Source organism: Psammomys obesus, unplaced genomic scaffold (assembly GCF_907164565.1).
Source record: "Psammomys obesus unplaced genomic scaffold, mPsaObe1.curated_primary_1811, whole genome shotgun sequence".
In the NCBI taxonomy this organism is placed as follows: Eukaryota; Metazoa; Chordata; class Mammalia; order Rodentia; family Muridae; genus Psammomys; species Psammomys obesus.
In genome coordinates, this window is record NW_026590859.1 from 3,569,896 (window position 1) to 3,588,611 (window position 18,716).

At 52.9% G+C, this 18,716-nt stretch overlaps 1 protein-coding gene across 1 annotated transcript; it reads left to right on the plus strand.

Moving 5' to 3' along the window:
• Positions 1 to 214: 214 nt before the first annotated feature.
• Garin4 (golgi associated RAB2 interactor family member 4) lies at positions 215 to 1,945 on the plus strand. The gene has a single exon (XM_055609191.1). The coding sequence runs from the start codon at positions 215 to 217 to the stop codon at positions 1,943 to 1,945; it is 1,731 nt and encodes a 576-aa protein (XP_055465166.1).
• The last annotated feature ends 16,771 nt before the right edge of the window (positions 1,946 to 18,716 follow it).

The following is an 18,716-nucleotide window of genomic DNA, read 5'->3' on the forward strand; positions in this document are numbered from 1 at the left end:
TCCAGGCACCCAACAGCACCCCCTTGTCAATCATCTGTGCTCCCACCCCCAGCCCGGGCCTCTGGGGGGCTCTGAGGCCAAGTGGGGGGTTGTGGGGTGGGTAGAGAGACCGACCGAGCGCCGCCTCTGACGCAGGAGCAGCACTGCGCCCTCATCTGCGGAGACCCAGGAAGGCACCGGAGCCACCTCGCCAGCTCGCCTTTCTTGACGCAAAATGGCCACGAAGAGCGAGTGTCTGCTGCCGTACTACACGGCCCAGAGCGGCTCAGGGGTGGGCATGTTCAACACCAGCATGGGGAAGCTGCAGCGGCAGCTCTACAAGGGGGAGTACGACATCTTCAAGTACGCGCCCATCTTCGAGAGCGACTTCATCCAGATCACCAAGCGGGGAGAGGTCATCGACGTGCACAACCGTGTCTGCATGGTGACCGTGGCCATCGCCTGCACCAGCCCCATCCTCCCGCTCCCCGACGTCATGCTGCTGGCCCGACCGGCCCCGGGCTGTGAGGAGGTCCCCGGCCGGGGCCAGTCCACCAAGGGCAAAAAGGGCAAGGGCTCCAAGACCCTGGAGCTCACTAGGCTCCTTCCTTTGAAGTTCGTAAGGATTTCCGTTCACAGCCGTGAGAAACAACAGCTGCGCCTCAAGTTTGCCACCGGCCGTTCTTGCTACCTGCAGCTGTGCCCCCCGAACGAAGGCAGGGATGACCTGTTCACCTACTGGGAGAAGCTCATTTACCTCCTTCGGCCCCCCGTGGACTGCAACAGCAGCACCTACGCCATCCCGGCCAAGGACATGGTCTGCATGCCCCTGCTGGACGAAGAAGACAAGTCAAGCCCGGCTGGGACGGACTGCCAGGGAAGGGGGGACCCGGACCAGGTCAGCATCAGAAGCCTCCCCGGGGTCACGGATCTCAGTGGGGTCACCTCTGCTGCTTTTGCTGGAGGGGAGGGGTCCTACCACGACCCCCACAAACCCTCTGCTGTGGCCAGCGTGTGCACGCCCAAATCAAAGTCCAATGAGTCAGCGTCAGCAGTGGGCGGCCTCGTGGGCACCCTGAGCTTGGTGGTAACCAGGTCTTCAAGCCCCAGCCAGGCGAACGCAGCCGTAGCGGGGGCCACCACCATGGGGGCAAGAGGGACCAAAAGCCACTTGGCCATTGCAAGCGCTGGCAAGATGTTCCCGAAGAACATGAAGGTCGCCTTGGCAGGGGCAGCAAGCAAGTCCTTGGAGAATATTCCCAGCTCATCCGCCAGCCTCTCCCAAAAAGACAGCGTGACTGTGGCTCTCTCAGGGAGAGAGCCCACGGGCAAGACTGTTAGAGAAATGGCAACTGATCTACCAGCGACAGCTCTTTCCTTGACCCTGCCAAGTGAAAGCCACATGGGTGGACAGACTGGACAGCAGAAAGCCTCTGAGTCCAGCACAGAGGCCCGTAAGGAAAGGAGGGTGAGAAGGGACCGGAGAACAAAGGATAGAGTCGGCAGCAGGAGTTCCCGGCACCACAGGACAGGAGAAAGTCGCCGCAAGACAGCAGGGGACAAGGTGAACCGGAAGTCAGGCAGCCGCAGATCCGCTGGCGATAAGAAGGAGAAGGGCACCTTGAGGGACAGCAAGCACAGCATGTCGCACAAAGGGGTCAGCCACGTCCCCATCACAAAGGACTCCCGGAGCTCCCACAAGTCGGGCAGGACCCTTTCCACAGCCAGCTCGGGGTCTACAAGCAAGAGGCTGGGCAGGATCAGCTTGTTCCTGAGAAACATCAGAGCCAACCTGGCTGCAAAAGGCCTGGCCCCGCAGCGGGGCCAAGATGTGGATGTTATGAGCAAGACACTGGAGACCATCAATGTGGAGGCCATCATGGAGTCAGAGAGTGGCCACTGCCTGGACATCATTGGTTCTGTGACATCCGAGGTCACGGAGACAGTGACCTATGAGGCTCCTTAAAGCACATCTCAGAGCCCCAAACTGCAAAGGGGCCCAGGGCCCAGGGCCCCGGGCAAATCCCTAGAGTCAATTCCAGCTTTCTCACTGCAGTAAATAACCATTCTACCTGAGAAGGGCTCTCTGTGTTTTCATACCTAGTTATGACCTCATAGTGAATTCTGTGATGTCATTGTGGGACTCCTGGCTGCACCTGATGAGGAACCCCTCTCCTCAATGTGGGTGTCCACAGCTATGGCCATTGTTCTCCTGGTCTTGTGATAAAGTCCCGGGTCTAGTCGGGATGGGGGGAGCATCGGCACTGGTTATTAAGAAGATGTGGGCTTGGTGGTTTTGCACATACCTGTGGACCCGAGAGTAACACACGTGTCCAAACAGTGGAAATGACCAAATAACAATCATGAGAGTTTGTGCTATGTACTAGGCAGGGCTGTCAAGTAATGCAACATAGATAAACTTCTCTGACAATGTTGAAAAGAGGCAAATTGGAGAATAGGGCATCACTGCATCGTTGCGTTTACAGGAGAGTTCAAAACAGGAGAAGGAGTGGAAGGAAAAGCGGAGACCTGAAAACAAGATGGACTCAAGACTTCCAGAGGCGTTAGATTTTTGCTCACTCCTGTGTATGTGTGAGTGTGTGTGTGTGTGTGAGAGAGAGAGAAGAGATGGCTCTGTGTGTTTACACATGCTATGGCGAACATGTGGAGGTCAGAGGACAGCTTTGGAGGTTGGTTCTCTCCTTCCACCACGTGGGTCCAGAGAATCAAACCCAGGCTATGAAACTTGGTGGCAATCACCTTTCCGGACTGAAGGAGTGAGTAAAATGGTGATGGTTTTAAAGTGTTAGTGTCTCAAAGGTCTGCACTGTAATAAAATTTCCCCAAATGTGTCTTGAATCTTTTTCCTTATGTAGCAATCTTTTCTTACTGTTCAAGAAACCGTGAACAGTTATTAGAGAAAGAAGGCTGAGGGAGGTGACTGCTTCATCACCCAGGGGGACCTCGAAGGTCAGGTTACCTCAGCCTGCTTCCTTATGCACAGTCCTGTTTGAGGAACATGGGAAGAGAATGAGTCAGACGGGGCTGGCCACCAGACCCTGACAGGGAAACTCCAGAAGGATGGCGCTGTCCATTGATCAAGAGCACAGGGGGGTTGTGGGGAAGACGAGGCGTAGACACTGTGAGTCGGTAGACACTGTGAGTCGGTTTTTGAACTACAGTCAGCTCTCAGCTGCTAACTGACCCTATCTAAAGGTCCGGGACACCCTCTCGGCTGCCCCTGGCTTGGGCTTCCGTTCCCCAGCTGCTGCCTGCACTGCAGCTGTAAACAGACCTCCTGCCTGGAATTCCAGACCTCACTTCCCATCTCCCCAGCAGCTAATTAAACTCTTGGAAGGCTGAGCAGAATTGTTTTCTCCATACCAAATCTTCAAAATGAAAGGGTTAGACTAACTTTGTAACCTATATGTCTTCTAAAGCCTATAGTTTTGAATTTTAGGTTCAGGTTAAGCTAAAGCCTCTTAGTACCTTTCCAAAGAATGGAAAAATGTGACCCTATCTATGAGGACAGATAGAAAAAAAAGGGCAAGCAAGCAATGACCTTCACTCAGCAAAAAGAAAAACTCCTGCTAAGAAATAGCATTTCTTAGCAACAAACCTAGACTTCTTTTGAGTGGCTTTTGACCTCCAGCCAAAAGTCTGTAGCCTCTAATTTTTAAGGATGAGCTAACCACCCCCACCTTCAATTGCAGCTGCATCCACACTTGGCAGGACTGGCCAAGCTTGAGCACCTAAGACTAACCAATTATCTTACTTTATAGCTTCCTCATCCAATCCTAAATTGCCAAGACTGCAACTTCAAATCTCCCGCAATTTTTCTTTTAAAAACCTAAAGGCCTTTGTCTCCCAGTGCCACTCTTTGCTGACCGGCAGGGGTGGCCCCATTGCACAATGGTTAATAAACCTCTTGCTTTTGCAACAAGTCTTGGTCTGGGGGAGTTTCTGGGAAGGGCGCGATCTTGAACTCCTGGGCTGTGAGACCCCAGGTCTTACAAAAACTTTCTACAGTTGCAAGAAGCAGATTCTTAAAGCTCATGTCCAGGAGGCTGTGGGCCTCTGGGATCAGATCCTTAAGGCTGCTTTTGAGGCCCACACAGCCTCCAGCTTTGGGGGTGGGGAAGAGAAGGGTGGAAATGGGATTGAGGGCTTGCTGCTGTGACAGGAAGCTGGCTCAAGATGTGCCCGCACCAACCATTCCCTGTAGCCAAACAGGGCTCCTGACCCCAGCCTGAGGGATTGCGGAGTGAGTCAGGTTATTCTCAAGAAGGGAGGGAGCAGATTAGATACGATTGCTTCTGTGAGGAAAACATCCTCAGAATCATTAACCCAGCGCTCCAAGGAGGCTTAGGGGTGGGCCCCCTCTTGCTGCAGCCAAAGTAATGGTTTACTCCTAGCCAACTTGTCCTTTGAATGGAAAGGTGTGGAATTTATGAAGATCACTCCCCATCTCTTTAATTTGAGAATTTCTACACAGGTGAGTGTAAGTCTGTCAGACACACACATACACACACACACACAAAAACCAGACAAACTCACTACAGACATTTGCATAGCACTCTGATAAAATGCTCGCTAGCGTTCATGCTGTCTTCCACCCTCAGCCCTCCACCTGACAGATCTGAGAACATGATTTTAGGGACATTGCATTCAAACCCCTTATGCCAGCAGAGGAGACCCGGAAGGTGGTGCAGCTTCCCTGACAGGTGTGTATTTGGGGGACAGACATGTTTGTAGGAGGCTTCCTGAGGTGTGCGGCTGGGACTTTAAGATACAGGGAACAGAAGGAGCAGGAAGGCCTGTGGAACAGGCAGGCTTGAAGCATCACGGTGCTGGGGTCATTAAAGGATTGTGTAAGCCTGAGGTTGGAGGGCCAGGTGCCAGCAGGATGGAGAGCCAGGCACTCGGCACTGGTGTTCTGAGAGTCGTGTGAACTCACAGCCCTTTGAGAGTCACTGATGGTAGTGAGAGCTCTGTGGCTCCAGGGAGCTGAGGAGCAGGGCGCTATGTGGAGGCTCAGGGTCCCTCAGGGAGCCTGGCTAGACACAAGGACCCAGGAAGCTATGGAGAAAGAGAGGGGTGAAAGCAGGAGACATAGGAGGGATGAAAAAACAGTTGTCCTCCTGTCTCAGAAGACACGGGAGGCCATGGTTTGGAACAAAACTACAGTTGCCTAAAGTCAATAGAGCAAACACTGGGCGTCTCCTCCCTTAGGAGGCCTGCTGCTCTGTGAAAGGGCTGCAAGAAAAGAGCCTCATGGGAGGGGAGAAGAATTAGTGGATAAAACAGAAAAGAGCATGCAGGGAATTAGGAGGGGTGTGGGAGAAGGTGGAGTGTTTGGAGGAGGGGAGGAGTGCAGAAGGAGGAGGAAGGATGTGGGGGGGAGGGAGGGAGAAAGGGAGGGGTGTGGGAGAAGGGGGAAGGAGTGTGGGAGAAAGGTGTGGTGGGGTGGAGGTGGACTGTGGTATCTGTGTTCCTCAGAGAGACTAGGAGGGAACAGGGGCAGGTGAGAAGCTCCTCCAGACGCCCGGGTTGTGATTGCTCAACAGAGCCCCTTGCGGCCGTATGCTGTTACTGCCCCCTGGTGCTTGACCTAGGGGAGAGAGGGTCACACTGGGGTTTGTGCTGACCCACCCAATCAGCCTGACCATCGGGGCAGACACCGAGGAAGCTGGCGAAGAGGATGTGTCTTGTCCAGGCAGCTGCCGGCTCCTGGCCCCTGACGGGAGTGGCTGTAGGAAAGCCATCTCCCTTAAGAGATGGAAAGTGAAGCCGGATGTGGTGTGGCATCTGTGAGGTCAAGGCCAGCCTGGTCTACAAAGCGAGTCCAGGGCAGCAGGAGAGCCAAGGCTACAGAGAGAGTCAACAATAGGATGGGTGGGGTTGACATCGCGTTCCCTCTGCAGCTTGGAAATCATGTGAGGATGATTATCGAACGCCAGTTATGGGAAGATGGGACAAGATGGCCGAGCACACAGTGATGGAAACTGAGCTGGGATGAGCGGGGAGCTGGCTGACGGTGGTGTCCAAGGCCATTTCCAGCACCACGAAAGCAAGCAAAGCAGATGGGGCAGTTTAGAGGGAGGCTCTGGTGTGAAGGGGGAGCCTGAGGAGGGCGGGAGCGCGCTCTGCAGAGGCAGTGGTGCGACACACTGGGCGTGAGACAGGCAGGGCTCCATGGCAGGGCGTAGGGTGTGATGGGCGTTTGAGCAGCGCAGGCAGATGCGGTTCACCGGAGGCCAGGTGAGGCGACCTGCTGGGGCCAGACTCCCACATGCCTGGAAGCCCTGCACCTGTGGCCAGCAGAGGCGGGTGCACGGCTTCGATCTGCAGGGACGGGCACTGTGGAGGAGCAGCTCTGCCACCCGCACTTCTCCACAGGCAGGCCACAGAGTCCATCCTCGTCCTCACGGGCAGCCGAAGGACAGGCCCCTCATGGGCGTCTCAGCCCACGTCCAGTGAAGCGTTCCAGGCCGACTCACTCTGCAAAGCCCCTCAGAGGACAGGCACACACAGCTGTATGAGGCCCATCACGTCGTCCATTCTCTTTCACAATGGCACCACAGTGAATGAGGAAACACAGCTTCTCCTGAGCCCTGGGACGGCACGAGCGCTTCCTCATGGCTGGTTTATGCCACGCTGGGGATCGAACTCAGGGCTTTGTGTGTGACAGTTGACCGAGCCACATGCACAGCCTGATGAGACCTGTGTGTGTGCAGGTGGCCACGGAAGCCTCGGGCCTCAGATCCCTTGGAAACAGAGTTAGAGGTGGTGGTGAGCTGCCCGACATGGCTACCGAGAACGGAGCTGGGGCCACCCTGGCACGGCACGGCTTACACAACACCCTGATCTATAGAAGACGGTAGAGTGTTGGTGTATTTCCTTAGTGGGGAAATTAAAAGGTGGCTTCCGGGATGAAAGGATGGCTCAGCGGTCAGCACCGGCTACTCTTCTGGGGAGCCGAGCTCTAATTCCCCACACCCACGTGGCAGCTCACAACTGTGTGTAACTCCAGGATCTGACACCTTCACACAGATGTACATGCATGCAAAACACCAGAGCACATAAAAATAAAGACAATTTTAAAAGATTTATTATAAAAATAAATAAAGGAGAAAAGATGACTTCCAAGTTAATTTTGGCTTCAGATATACGGTTGTTTGATGTGTGAGGCAGGGTTCCTCTGTTTAGCCTTGGCTGAGCTGGAACTTGCTGAGATTGAGGACACACACCACCACACCTGGCAATATTAGCTAAAGGTTATTTTAGTTACTAATTGAGACAATGGGGCTTAAGGTAAATAAGATCTCTCCTATCATGGTCCCACACCCAGAAGCTTTTGCTTTATAAAACAAAAATGCAAACGAGAAAACTAGTCCCAAACTTCAGGGACTTAAAGGGACAGCTATCTTCCGTGTCCTGAATTTTTGGCATCAGGGTCTGGGGCCAGGCACAGCTGTGTGAAGCCCCAGGCAGTAAGGATGCCAGCTGCCAGCGGGGGGTGCTGGGAGCGTCTTCTGCCGCTCTGAGGGCTCTGCTACCCTACAGCCCCACAGCTCTTCCGACCTACAGATGAGGAGATGCAGGCTCTGAGAAGTCAGAGCGTACCCTGAGACCGCCAGTGGGGGAGCCAGGATGAGAGGCCCTGGGGCCGACACTGGGGCCCACACTCAGGCCTTGCTGCAAGCTGACCACACGGAGAGCCTTGCCTCTCTGGTGATCTGACTCCGTCAAGAGGAGTGGCCCACCTACAGTCTGCAGGCAAGAAATTCCGTGTCTGGAGTCCAGGCTAGCTCTGCTTACATCCGGGGCCTTGAGGGAAACAGCTAAAGGGGAGGACGAGGCTACAATTATCAACAGGAAGGCTAGTGTGTGGCCTGTCCAGCCAGTTGGTCTCTGGTGGTTAATTGGCTTCCGTGAGAAAGAACGTGTTTCAAGGCCACTGAGAAGCTGTTTCTGGCCGTGTGTGACTGTTCCGAAACGCTATCTTGGAGGAAGGCTCACCGAGACCTATGAAGCCGGCCAGTGAGATGGCTCCGTGAGAGGGGCATTTCCTTACACCCTCCTTCAATCCCCACACCCACATCGTGGAAGCAGAGAGCTGACTCCCACAGGTCATCCCTCTGACCTCCACACTCGCAGTGGGGCACGCCCCTCCCCCAAGTAAACATGAGAAAAGGAGGAAGGAAGGCAGACAGACAGACAGACAGACAGACAGACGTAGAAATTCACAGGCTCCAGAAGTCAACCTGAAGATTACCTGAGGAATCTCAGTGTTTCTAAGGCTCCTAACCAGGGCTCTCTGCAGAAAGAAGCGCTGAAGTGGAGAGGCTGGGAGCACTCCAGAGAGGCTGGGAGCACTCCGGAGAGGCCTGGAGCACACTGGCAGGTTGCAAGGGTGCTCCCAGGATGCATCTCTGGTGAGCCCCAGGCTGGCGCGGCTGTTCGGTGACACGGCTCCCCTTGAGTCATTTGTTCTCCCGTAAGCAGCCCCAGCAAACTCACGTGTCTACTGAGTTGGGCTCGGATGGACTCATTTCCTTGGTCTGTCATCAGTGCCCTATCTGAAAAAGTCACAAGACACCTGCCAAGCTTCGTCACCCGGAACCACTCCTACCATGTTCTGTTGCCTGTGCAATCAATACCAGGAGACCCCGTGGACAGCCTGGGTCCTCTGCAGACCTGACCTCCACTCTGACTTACAGGACAGTGACCGACCACGCCTCTGTAGAGAAATGGACACATTGTGTGGGGGTAGCGCCTGGGTGGCTGTCATTGCCACCCCATTGCAGGTCCCCGCCCTCCCTCCCAAGGTGACTTTGGCCTGTGTGCTCCTGCAGAGCCCCAAGATAGCTAGAAGGTCGCCTTGAAGTTCCCCTCTCTCTTCCTCTTCCATCTGTTCTTTCATTTTCTTACTCTTCTCCCACCTCCAGACACTTCTTCCTCCCTACGTCCACACACCCTCTTCCACATCTTCAAACACAGGTTCTTAGGAAGTCAAGAGACTATTGAGACACCAAGACAGTCCTGGAAGAGTCTTGACTAAGCCCGGAAGTGCTTTACACGGGAGGAAGCTGAGGCTTGGAGAGGAGCTTTCCCAAGGCCACACACACACATCCCGAAAGCATAGTGACAGCAGCTCTCCAAGAAGGGCCGAGGCTTCCTTGCCATTTGGAACCAGTGCCTGGAACCCGGGCCACTTGTTTCTGTTTGCCTCAGCTACTTCACCATTATAGGAGCCTTAGCTTCTTGGAATCTGCCCCAGCCACTAGACACACTTGGAGGATTATGGGTAGAGCAAGTGAGCAACAGTGCAAACAGCCGCCTCACTTCTGATCCTTAGAGCCAAGGACTTGGATCGCTAACGTCAGCCAGCAGCCCTTAAAGCAGTCGTGAAATACGCAGGTATCTAGGGGCGGTGGGTTTAGCTGATGTTGGCTGACTCTAGGATGATACAGTAGTTGACCAGGCTAATTGAGTGGCTGAACCCATGGGGGACAATTCCAGGCTGGGCCACCTGACATCCCAGAGCACTGAGCAGTTGGGTCTTTCAGCAGGCTATCTCCGTGTAGCCCTGGTTGTCCTGGACCTCATTCTGTAGACCAGACTAGACTGGACCTCAGAGGTCCACCTGCTTCTGCCTCCCAAGTGCTGGGGCTAAAGGCGTGCCCCACCACGCCTGGCTCAAGCAGTTGGATCTTAAGGGAAAGAGCAAGCTCGGAGTGGAGGCAGGTGTTAGGGCGCTGCAGCAGAGCCTGAGTGGTTAACAGGTGGAGAAGGACCTGGGAAAAACCCCTCAACCTGTTCCTCACCTCCTTGGGTGCAGCTCAGCAACTCAGCAACCAAACAGAGCCAGACAGGAGGCTGCTGTAACCAAAGAGAGCCAGACAGACAGGAGGCTGCTGTAACCAAAGAGAGCCAGACAGACAGGAGGCTGCTGCAACCAGACAGAGCCAGACAGACAGGAGGCTGCTGTAACCAGACAGAGCCAGACAGGAGGCTGCTGTAACCAAAGAGAGCCAGACAGACAGGAGGCTGCTGCAACCAGACAGAGCCAGACAGACAGGAGGCTGCTGCAACCAAAGAGAGCCAGACAGACAGGAGGCTGCTGCAACCAGACAGAGCCAGACAGACAGGAGGCTGCTGCCCTTGGTTAACTGGCGTCTCCCTTACTTCTCCGTAACTGTGAGCGTAACTTTTGGAGTTTGCTTTGCTTGCAGTTCCAGAGGATGAGCGCATCCGTACCTCACTACTGCTCATGCTATTATCACTGCAACAGAGAGGAAACCAACACAGAAGTGCCAGAGAGCGGGCTGTTGCTGTGAAGAACCTGGCCGTGCTGCCTTCCAGAAGGATGTGGGGGACTCAGGAGTTTTGGACCAGGAAGGGGGTGGATGCTGTGCCAATCTGGTATCGTGACAGTGATGCAGACTGCAGAGGCCTGGCTCATGAGGCTTCAGAGGGAAGCAAGGACTTCAGCACCCGGCCTAGAGACCATCCATTTGATATTTTGGGCAAATAATTGGTCTGTTTTACTGCTCATGTCTCCAAGAACTTGCCTGAAAAGCTGAATTTAAAAAGCAGTGGACTCATTTATTTGGTGAAGGAAATTTCAGGACAGTGTAACACTGAGTCTGTGAAACGGTTATGACAGACAACTCTCAGACAGGTCCACAGTGAAAAAGAGCATATGGATCAGCAAATAAAAATATAAAAAAAAGTGTACAGTTTGGAGAGAATAAGAGAAGTGGGAAGTCTGATGGACAGCCAAGGCCTGGGCAGACAGAGGCTGCAACTGTTAAGCAGATTATCACCGTTAACAAACCATCCTGGCCTGACCGGGGACGAGAATGATGTTCCCAGCATCAAGACCCAGGCTGGCTGAGCTGGCCCTGTGTGAAAGGAGCCCGGGGCTTTCTGCTCCAAGAGAGCACAAGCATGCGAAGTTGTTTCGAATGCAATTCAGGGGAAAAGAGTCTACCCCAAGCCAGCGGCGCTGGAATGGCAGACCTCTTCCCTAAACACTTTGACATGGACGTGGGGACACAGGACTTGGGATTTTCTCTGCAGGGTTTCACTCTTGCTTTGATCCCCTATTTCCTCATTGTCCCCTGGTTGCTCCCTTTTGGAGTGTGAATCCTTGCCATCCACTGTGTGTGAAGCGTGTGGTTTGCTGTTTGATTTTGGTGTGTGTGTTGGGAGTCACAATTACAGATCGCATGGAGTCTCAGAAGAGACCCCGGACTTTAAACTGTCTTGAAGATGTTTACAGCTGTGGGGATTTTTGGAGTTGGACTAAAAGCACTTTTTTTATGATGTGGCCGTCAGCATATGGGTACCGGGGAGTGAAACCTCAGACTTTGAGCACTTGGTTCCACTTGGGCGATTTAGGGGGTGTGGCCTGGCTGGAGGAAGTGTGTCACTGGGGATGAGTTTGAGCTCTTTGCTTCCCATGTTAATGGCGATGCCTGCAGAATGGAGTGTCTCACCTCCCCTAAAATATCCTGTTTTGTTTTGTTTGTTTTTTACTTTTCCCTTACGTTCTGAGTCTTAAGAAGTTTCGCCCTGAGATGGAGGGTTCTAACCTCAGAGAAAACGGCCACACGCCAGAGCTTTGCACTCGCTAGGCAAGCAACTCTACAGATGTGACTCTCCCTCCAGAGCAGCAGCTTGCTGTCCTCTGGCATTCCCGTGTCACTTTAAAAGACACCTCAGTCATTACTAAGATGGAGCCTAGGCCCCAGAAAAACCCAAACCAAACATCAAAAACAGCCCAATGCTTGCTCGACAACAGAAACCAGAGGACTCTTGGGAAATCGGCGGACCAGTCTCTTAATCTTGACCTCCACCAGCCTGCCTCTTTGTACTCTTTGTACTCTTGTTCCTTTAAGCTCTGTTTCACATTTTCCTCCACTCCCCAGGGGCTCCTCATCTGCTCCCAGACACCCTTTCTTCCCCCTTCCACATGGGCCTCCACCCCCTTGCCCCAGTTTCCCGGCCACAGACTTCATTCTCTTCCCTTGCTCACTCCTAGCCTCTTCTCACATCTGAAGACTGGCATTTTTCTCAACTCTTGTCTCACTAAATGCAGCTTCTATGGTCATCACATGACTCTGATCCTTCTCCTAGGCTCTAGCCTGTCAGATTGAAGCTTTAGATCCAGACAACAGAAGACCCTCTCCGGTGCCTTCTGGTGGGTCCAGGGAAAGGCTCTATATGCACGGAGGGGATGGAATCTCTTGTTGGCAAGTGAAGGCCATGGTTACCTTCACCTGCTACTTCTCAGGGGCATGAAAGTAAGAGTTGATTCCCTCACTTACTTAGACTGTAGAGGCCCAAACTGGGGGGCATTCTAATTTATGCAAAGTGGATGCAAATTAATGTGACCCTGGATTTACTGGAAATCAGTGTCCCCCCTGCCAGGAAGACTTAGGGAAATTTTGGAATCTACTTCCCGAGAGAAATATAAAAATAGAGCAGCTTTCAATAGGGGTGAGGGGTGTGCCTGGAAGTTACTGGGGGAAGGTGCAGAGTTTAGCTTCCGTGTTGAGCTCCAAGCCACCCAACAGAAGAGGAAGTAAAAGTATCAAGCCACCCAGCCTCCCGCCTTCTCTCTTGGCTCTGAATTACGAGTTAGCGCCAAGTTCTGTCAGGAACCATTCACCCCAGAGAGCCAGGTCTCCCTGTCCAGAGAACTGCCTCTGCGGAAGCAGGAGCTTCTTTGAAATCCTATCTCCTGTGGTAATATTCAGCTCCTCAGCCCACAGGCCCCTCCTGCATGTATGTGGACTCCGTGTGACTGATCAAAGGAACAGAATCTTCTGGAACCAGGCCAGAGGGACTGCAGGGGTCTCGGTGTTTCTATAAGGAAACTTAGAGGATAGCTCCAGAGCGGATCAACTTGTGTCTGGAGGGCCTGGGACCTCATTGCCTGATGAACCCTCAGTCACACGTAACGAGATCACAGCCCGCCCGGGATGACTGGCTCAAAGTGTACGTGTGCTGCCTGTCTGCGCGTGTGTGGGTGCACGTGTGTGAGTGTAAGCGCATCCAGATGGCACCGTCGTCATCGCTCTTCGACTTTATCCAGGAAGGCAGGGTCTCTCAGTCAAGCCCAGAGCTCATCCACATAGCTAGTCCTGGTACAGCGTGCTCTGGGGATCCCGTTTCCACCTTCCGAGGCCGCTCTGTGTGTTCTGGGCTTCTGAACTCCAGTTCTCACATGGGCATGGCAGGAGCTGTACACACTGACCTCTCTCCTGGCGCTTCTTTGTTGTTGTGTGCTCACGCTGAAGTGCACCTGTCACAGGGTAGCCTGGACGACAACTCGCAGGAGCCGGTTCTCCTGTCCGCCATGTGGGCTCCAGAGAGCAAACCCGAGCCACCAGGCTTGAGGCTCAAGCCCAGTCACCTGTGCCTTCCTGCACGTTTGACTCTTCTCAGTTGAAGCCACCATCGCTTGTGTTTTCTGAGACTCTCAGGGCTGTGCTCTGGGGTGTGTTCTGACCATGCCGAGGTCTCAGGAGGCAATGTTCCCATTGAGGGGCCTGGAGGTCTGCTGAGGAGCCTCAGACCCTGGGCATGTCCACAGCTCCTCCGTGATTTTATGGGAAGAGTGAACACTCAGGACGGTGCAAGAGTCGTACACCAGAACACTTACCTCTGCTACGCCTCACTCTCACGTGCTGTGGCACTGAGTATTCATAAGCACCAGCATGAAGGCGAGAGGATGGCCCACAGAGGCGAGGAGGAACAGCCGTGACGGCGAATGTCAGCTGTCAACCTGAGATCTAGTGTCACCTGGGAGGAGAGCCCTAGGCATGCCTGTGGGATCATCCTGACTGGGCCAACTGTGGTGACAAGAATGGGCGGCACCATCCCCTAGGCTGAGATTCCAGACTGAAAAGGAGAAAGTGAGCCCAGTGCAATCTCCTTCTCCTCCTCTTCCTCCTTCTCCCCCTTCTCGTCTTTTAGGTCTATTTAATCTTTATTCAGTGTGTGTGTGTGTGTGTGTGTTACATGTTTGCAGGTGCCAGTGGAGGCTGTCTGATCCCACTTTAGTTTACTTTCTGTTGCTTTGATAAACACCAAAACAACTGGGGGAGGAAAGAGTTTATTTCAGCTTACAGGTTACAGTCCATCACCGAGGGAAGCCAGGCAGGAACTCAGTGCAGGAAGCTGCAGGCAGGAGCCAATGCAGAGGCCGTGGAGGGTGCTGCTCACTGGCCTGCTCCCCATGGCTTGCTCAGCTGCTTCCTTATACGCAGGATCACCTGGGCAGGAACAGCACTACCCATGGTGGGCCGGGCCATCCCACATCAATCACTAATGAAGAAAATGCCCCACAGACTTGCCTAATGGATAGTGTAATTAAGGCACTTTCTCAGTTGAGGTTTTTGTCTTAGTTAGGGTTTCTATTGCTGTGGCCACAAGAAACTCGGGGAGGAAAGGGTTTATTTCAGCTTATAGTTCCACATTATAGCACAACGCCGACGGACGGACGGACGGACGGACGTCAGGGTGGGAACTCAAGCAGGGCAGGAACCTGGAGACATCAGGACGGGAACTCAAGCAGGGCAGGAACCTGGAGGCAGGAGCTGAGGCAGAGGCATGAGAAGGGCTGCTTCCCGGCTTGATTCTCCTGGCTTACTCAGCTGCTTTCCTAAAGAATCTGGACCACCTGCCACAGGTGGGCAGGGCCCTCCGTGTCAATCGCCAACTAAGAACATGCTCCACAGACTTGCTACAGACAAATCTTATGGAGTCGTTTTCTCAACTGAGAGTCTTCCCAAATATCTCTCTCATGTCGAGTTGACGTAAAACTAGCCAAGGCAGTTCCTCTGTGTTAAGCTAACAAAAAACCAGCCAGCACAGATCCCCTAGAGCTGGAGTTACAGGTGGTTGGGAGATGCCTGACACGGTGGAGGGGACCAAAGTCAGGGCCTGTGGAGGAGCAGCTGGCGGTCTCTCCTAACTGCTGAGCCCTCTCCCTGGCCCCATTGTCTTTTAAAAACTTAGAGGATCTTTAATTTCTCCTTTGACAAGTTTGTACAAGTAAACAACGCATCTTAGCCATAATCACTTCCTCCCTCTCACCCCACCCCGGGATGCCCAACATGTCTGCCTTGCTCCTTTATGTCACTCTCTTGTTTTTGTTCTTGTTAATGATCTGCTGAGTCCAGTTGTGCTGCCTGTTGAAACGTTGACTGATTTTGTTGGCTTGATTGAGAGCAGGCAGCTGCAGTCAAGGTGACATGCCCATGTCACATCCTGAAGACAGCTTCTCACCCCTCCTTCCCACCCCCCCACCTCCATTTCCACAGTGTTCTCCCAGCTTTGTGGACAAAGGTTGGTATAAATGCTCCATTTAAGAGCCAAACATGCAGCTAAGAACTGAGGCACTCATTCTTAGTACTTTGGCCAGTTGTGGGCCTCTGCATTGACTGCCGACCACGGTAGATAGAAACATCTTTGGCCAAGCTCAAGGGCAGCTCTGATCTGTGGCTAAAAGCAAGAAAATTTAGAAAGCAGCTTGACAGAATGCTCATGTTAGCAAAGAAACTGTAGTAGGTTCTTCCCTGGGTCCTGTGACCTCCTGAGCCTTGGAACCTGGACTAGGTTTACAGAGCTAGACCTGAGTCCTTGCGGGCCTCATGCCCAATCCCAAAGAAGCCACTTACCTCTGTTGTGGTTCCTGCAGGAGTCATGGAAAGCAGGGACGGAAATGAACCATGAAGAGATGGGAATGAAAGCCCAGTTCAGTGGACTTCAACAGGCTGGAGCGAACTTCTGAGAGTCTAACACCAGCTGGTTGATTGCGAGCATATTAAACACAGTCCACTTAGGGAGAAGCCTTCCTGGTGTAACACAATCCCCAGTGTACAAGAAAGCATAATTACATCGAAATTCAACTCAAAGTACTTGCCATTTTCCCTGAAGATGAACTCTAGAGATAGGCTACTTTTATTAGCTTAAGAGCCTAGGAAGAATCTGGCCAGGTCTTGTCCTACCTATAGCACAGAGGTCATTTGGGCTATTAGGTATCTCTGATGCTGGCTCTAGGATCTTGGGATCTTCATCTGGATTTACAGATAAAGTAATGGCCATTTAGGTAACTAGCCATCTCCTGTCCTGTGGTGGAAGCTTGGCCCAGCAGGTATCACAGATCACCAGGCTGTTAATCACCTTCAATTCCCACATTTCTAGATGGAAAAACAGGTTGTTTTTGTTGTTGGTGGTGGTGGTGGAGTTTGTTTGTTTGTTTGATTTTCAAGACAGGGTTTCTCTGTGTAGCCTTGGCTGTTCTGGACTCACTCTGTAGACCATGCTGGCCTTGAACTCACAGAGGTCCACCTGCCTCTGCCTCCCGAGTGCTGGGATTACAGGTGTGGGCCACTGTGCATAGTGGAAGAACAAATTTTCTGCCCTTTGTGTTGAGAGGACAATGCTGTGTGCTTGACATTCCTGGTTTCCCTGATCTGCGAGGGCAGCACAGCTGTGCTCTCAACACACCCTACAGCCTTCTTGCTGCTGCTCTGTGCTCACATCCTGCAGGCAAGGCGGTACTGTAGCGTGCAGGGTTGGCGGAGGGATACTATTTACAGACATTCAGACCAACTATAGCCAGACTGTCTTCACCCGCTGGCCACCTAAATAATGGCATGGAGACCTTTTATTAATTATGTAATGACATGGAGACCTTTTATTAATTATGAAAACTTGGTCTTAGCTTAGGCTTGTTCCCACCTAGCTTGTAGGACTTAAATTAACCTGTTTGTTTCAATTTATATTCGGCCACATGGTTCGTTACTTTTGCTCAGTACCTGCACCTGTTTCTTCCTTTTTGTCTGGCTGTCGAAACCTCGGAAACCTCGACATTTTTTCCCCTGCATTCTTATCTCTGCCCAGAAGTTCTACCCTCCTTTCCTGCCTTTGCTAAAGGCCATTCAGCTGTTTATTAAACCAATCTGAAGGTGTTGGAGGGACTGTTTACAAAAATGATGTAGCCAAAAAACTAAAATCTGGCCTATAATCAGGTCTCTGCTGGTGCAGAAATCAGCATCTGAATAATACCAGGACAACCTCTACTCGGCGCTCAACAAGATCACCCCGATAACTCCTGCTATTTCTTCCTGGCTGGTGGCTGGCGTAGCACCGACCCTGCTGTCCCGAAGCTGCTCTTGACCGGAGATGTGGCCAGCGCCTCCAGCTCCTGCCCTGTGGCTGCCCCACTGGTGGGCTGAAACTTCAGCCTGTGGGCCAGGATTAACCTTTCTCTCTTAAGGTGCCTTTGCTTGGATATTTTGTCACAGTGATAGGAAGAGAAGCTATGACACACGCATTGACAATGACACACAGAATCAACACACTCAACTTCTGAATGCTGTAGGCATGTTGGTTCGCTCCCCACTGCCATAAAATATGGGGCAGCAATTACTGAATGTGAGATTTGTTCTCTCACAGTTTCACGGGTCTCAAGCCATCACAGTAGAGCAGGCACAACAGAGCAGAGTGGCTCACGTCATGGAGGCCACAAAGGCAGTGGGGCCAGAAGATGCAGGGCAGGCTCTGCTCTCCACTCGCCTTCCATAGCTCAGCACCTCCCAATATCCTCTGCAAGTCTGACTACTGGAAACGCTCTCACAGACACATCTGGAAGGGTCTTTAATAATCCAGCTGTCTCTCAGGCCAGTGAAATTGACCACCAAGACTAACCAGTATTGCGGGGCTGACTCTGAGATGGACTCTGTTACCTGCTCCTCGATCACTTCCGCCTGGCAGGGCAGCCTTGCCAGGCCACAGAGGGAGAGGATTCAGGCAGTCCTGAGGAGACTTGACAGGCTGGGATCAGATGGTAGCGAGAAGGGCTCCCCCTTTCTGAAGACTAGAAGAGGAGGATGGGGGTAAGGAAGAGGGAGGGTGGGACCGGAAGGAGAAGATGGAGGGTCTACAATTAGGACATAAAGTGAATAAATTATAGCATAAAGACTAATCACCACACTAGCTCCTGGCCGTCTCAGCATTGCTCTGGACCACTGCTCCCAGGCTGTGGCCCGACATCCCAGTCCCGCCCCGTGGACACATTCTAGCAGCGGGCAACAAGACAATTCTTCCTTGCCCTGACTCCCATTTCCATGGTCACCCAACACTGATACACCAGCTTTAGAGGTTCGGATAGGCTTCCCCAAAGTGGTGGGAGGAAAGGCCGACCGAGAGACATCCGCCCCCTCTTCCAAGCTCCCTCTGAGGGCTTGTCCGGTGTGGGCAGCGCCGCCCCGTACCCCAGAGCACAGTAGCATTTCCACAGATGCTCTTGGATGAGACAGAACCGCATTGTCCATTCCCCGAAGTCCTGGGACTTCCAGCTCCACCCCTAGGATCCGCACCCACAACCTCCAGGTTCTGAAACCCCTCGGCTCCGCACCGCCTCCGCACAGGCAACACTTCGCCCGTGTCGTCTCGTGGTCTTTTGTTTTTACTTGTACTCAGATGTCCTGGAAGCTGTAGGCAGCTACACCTACAAGTGAGCCGCCTGCACTCCCACAGTCTCCTCAATGCTCACTAGGACGCCGTGGCGGAGCAAGAGACAGGATGCGCCGAATCACCGCCCTTCGCCTTCACCACCTGGTACTCAGTCATGGTGACGGCAGATGAATGTGACTTCCCAGGCACGACCGCTCCATTTGTTCTTTAAAAAAAAAAAAAAAAAAAAAAAAAAA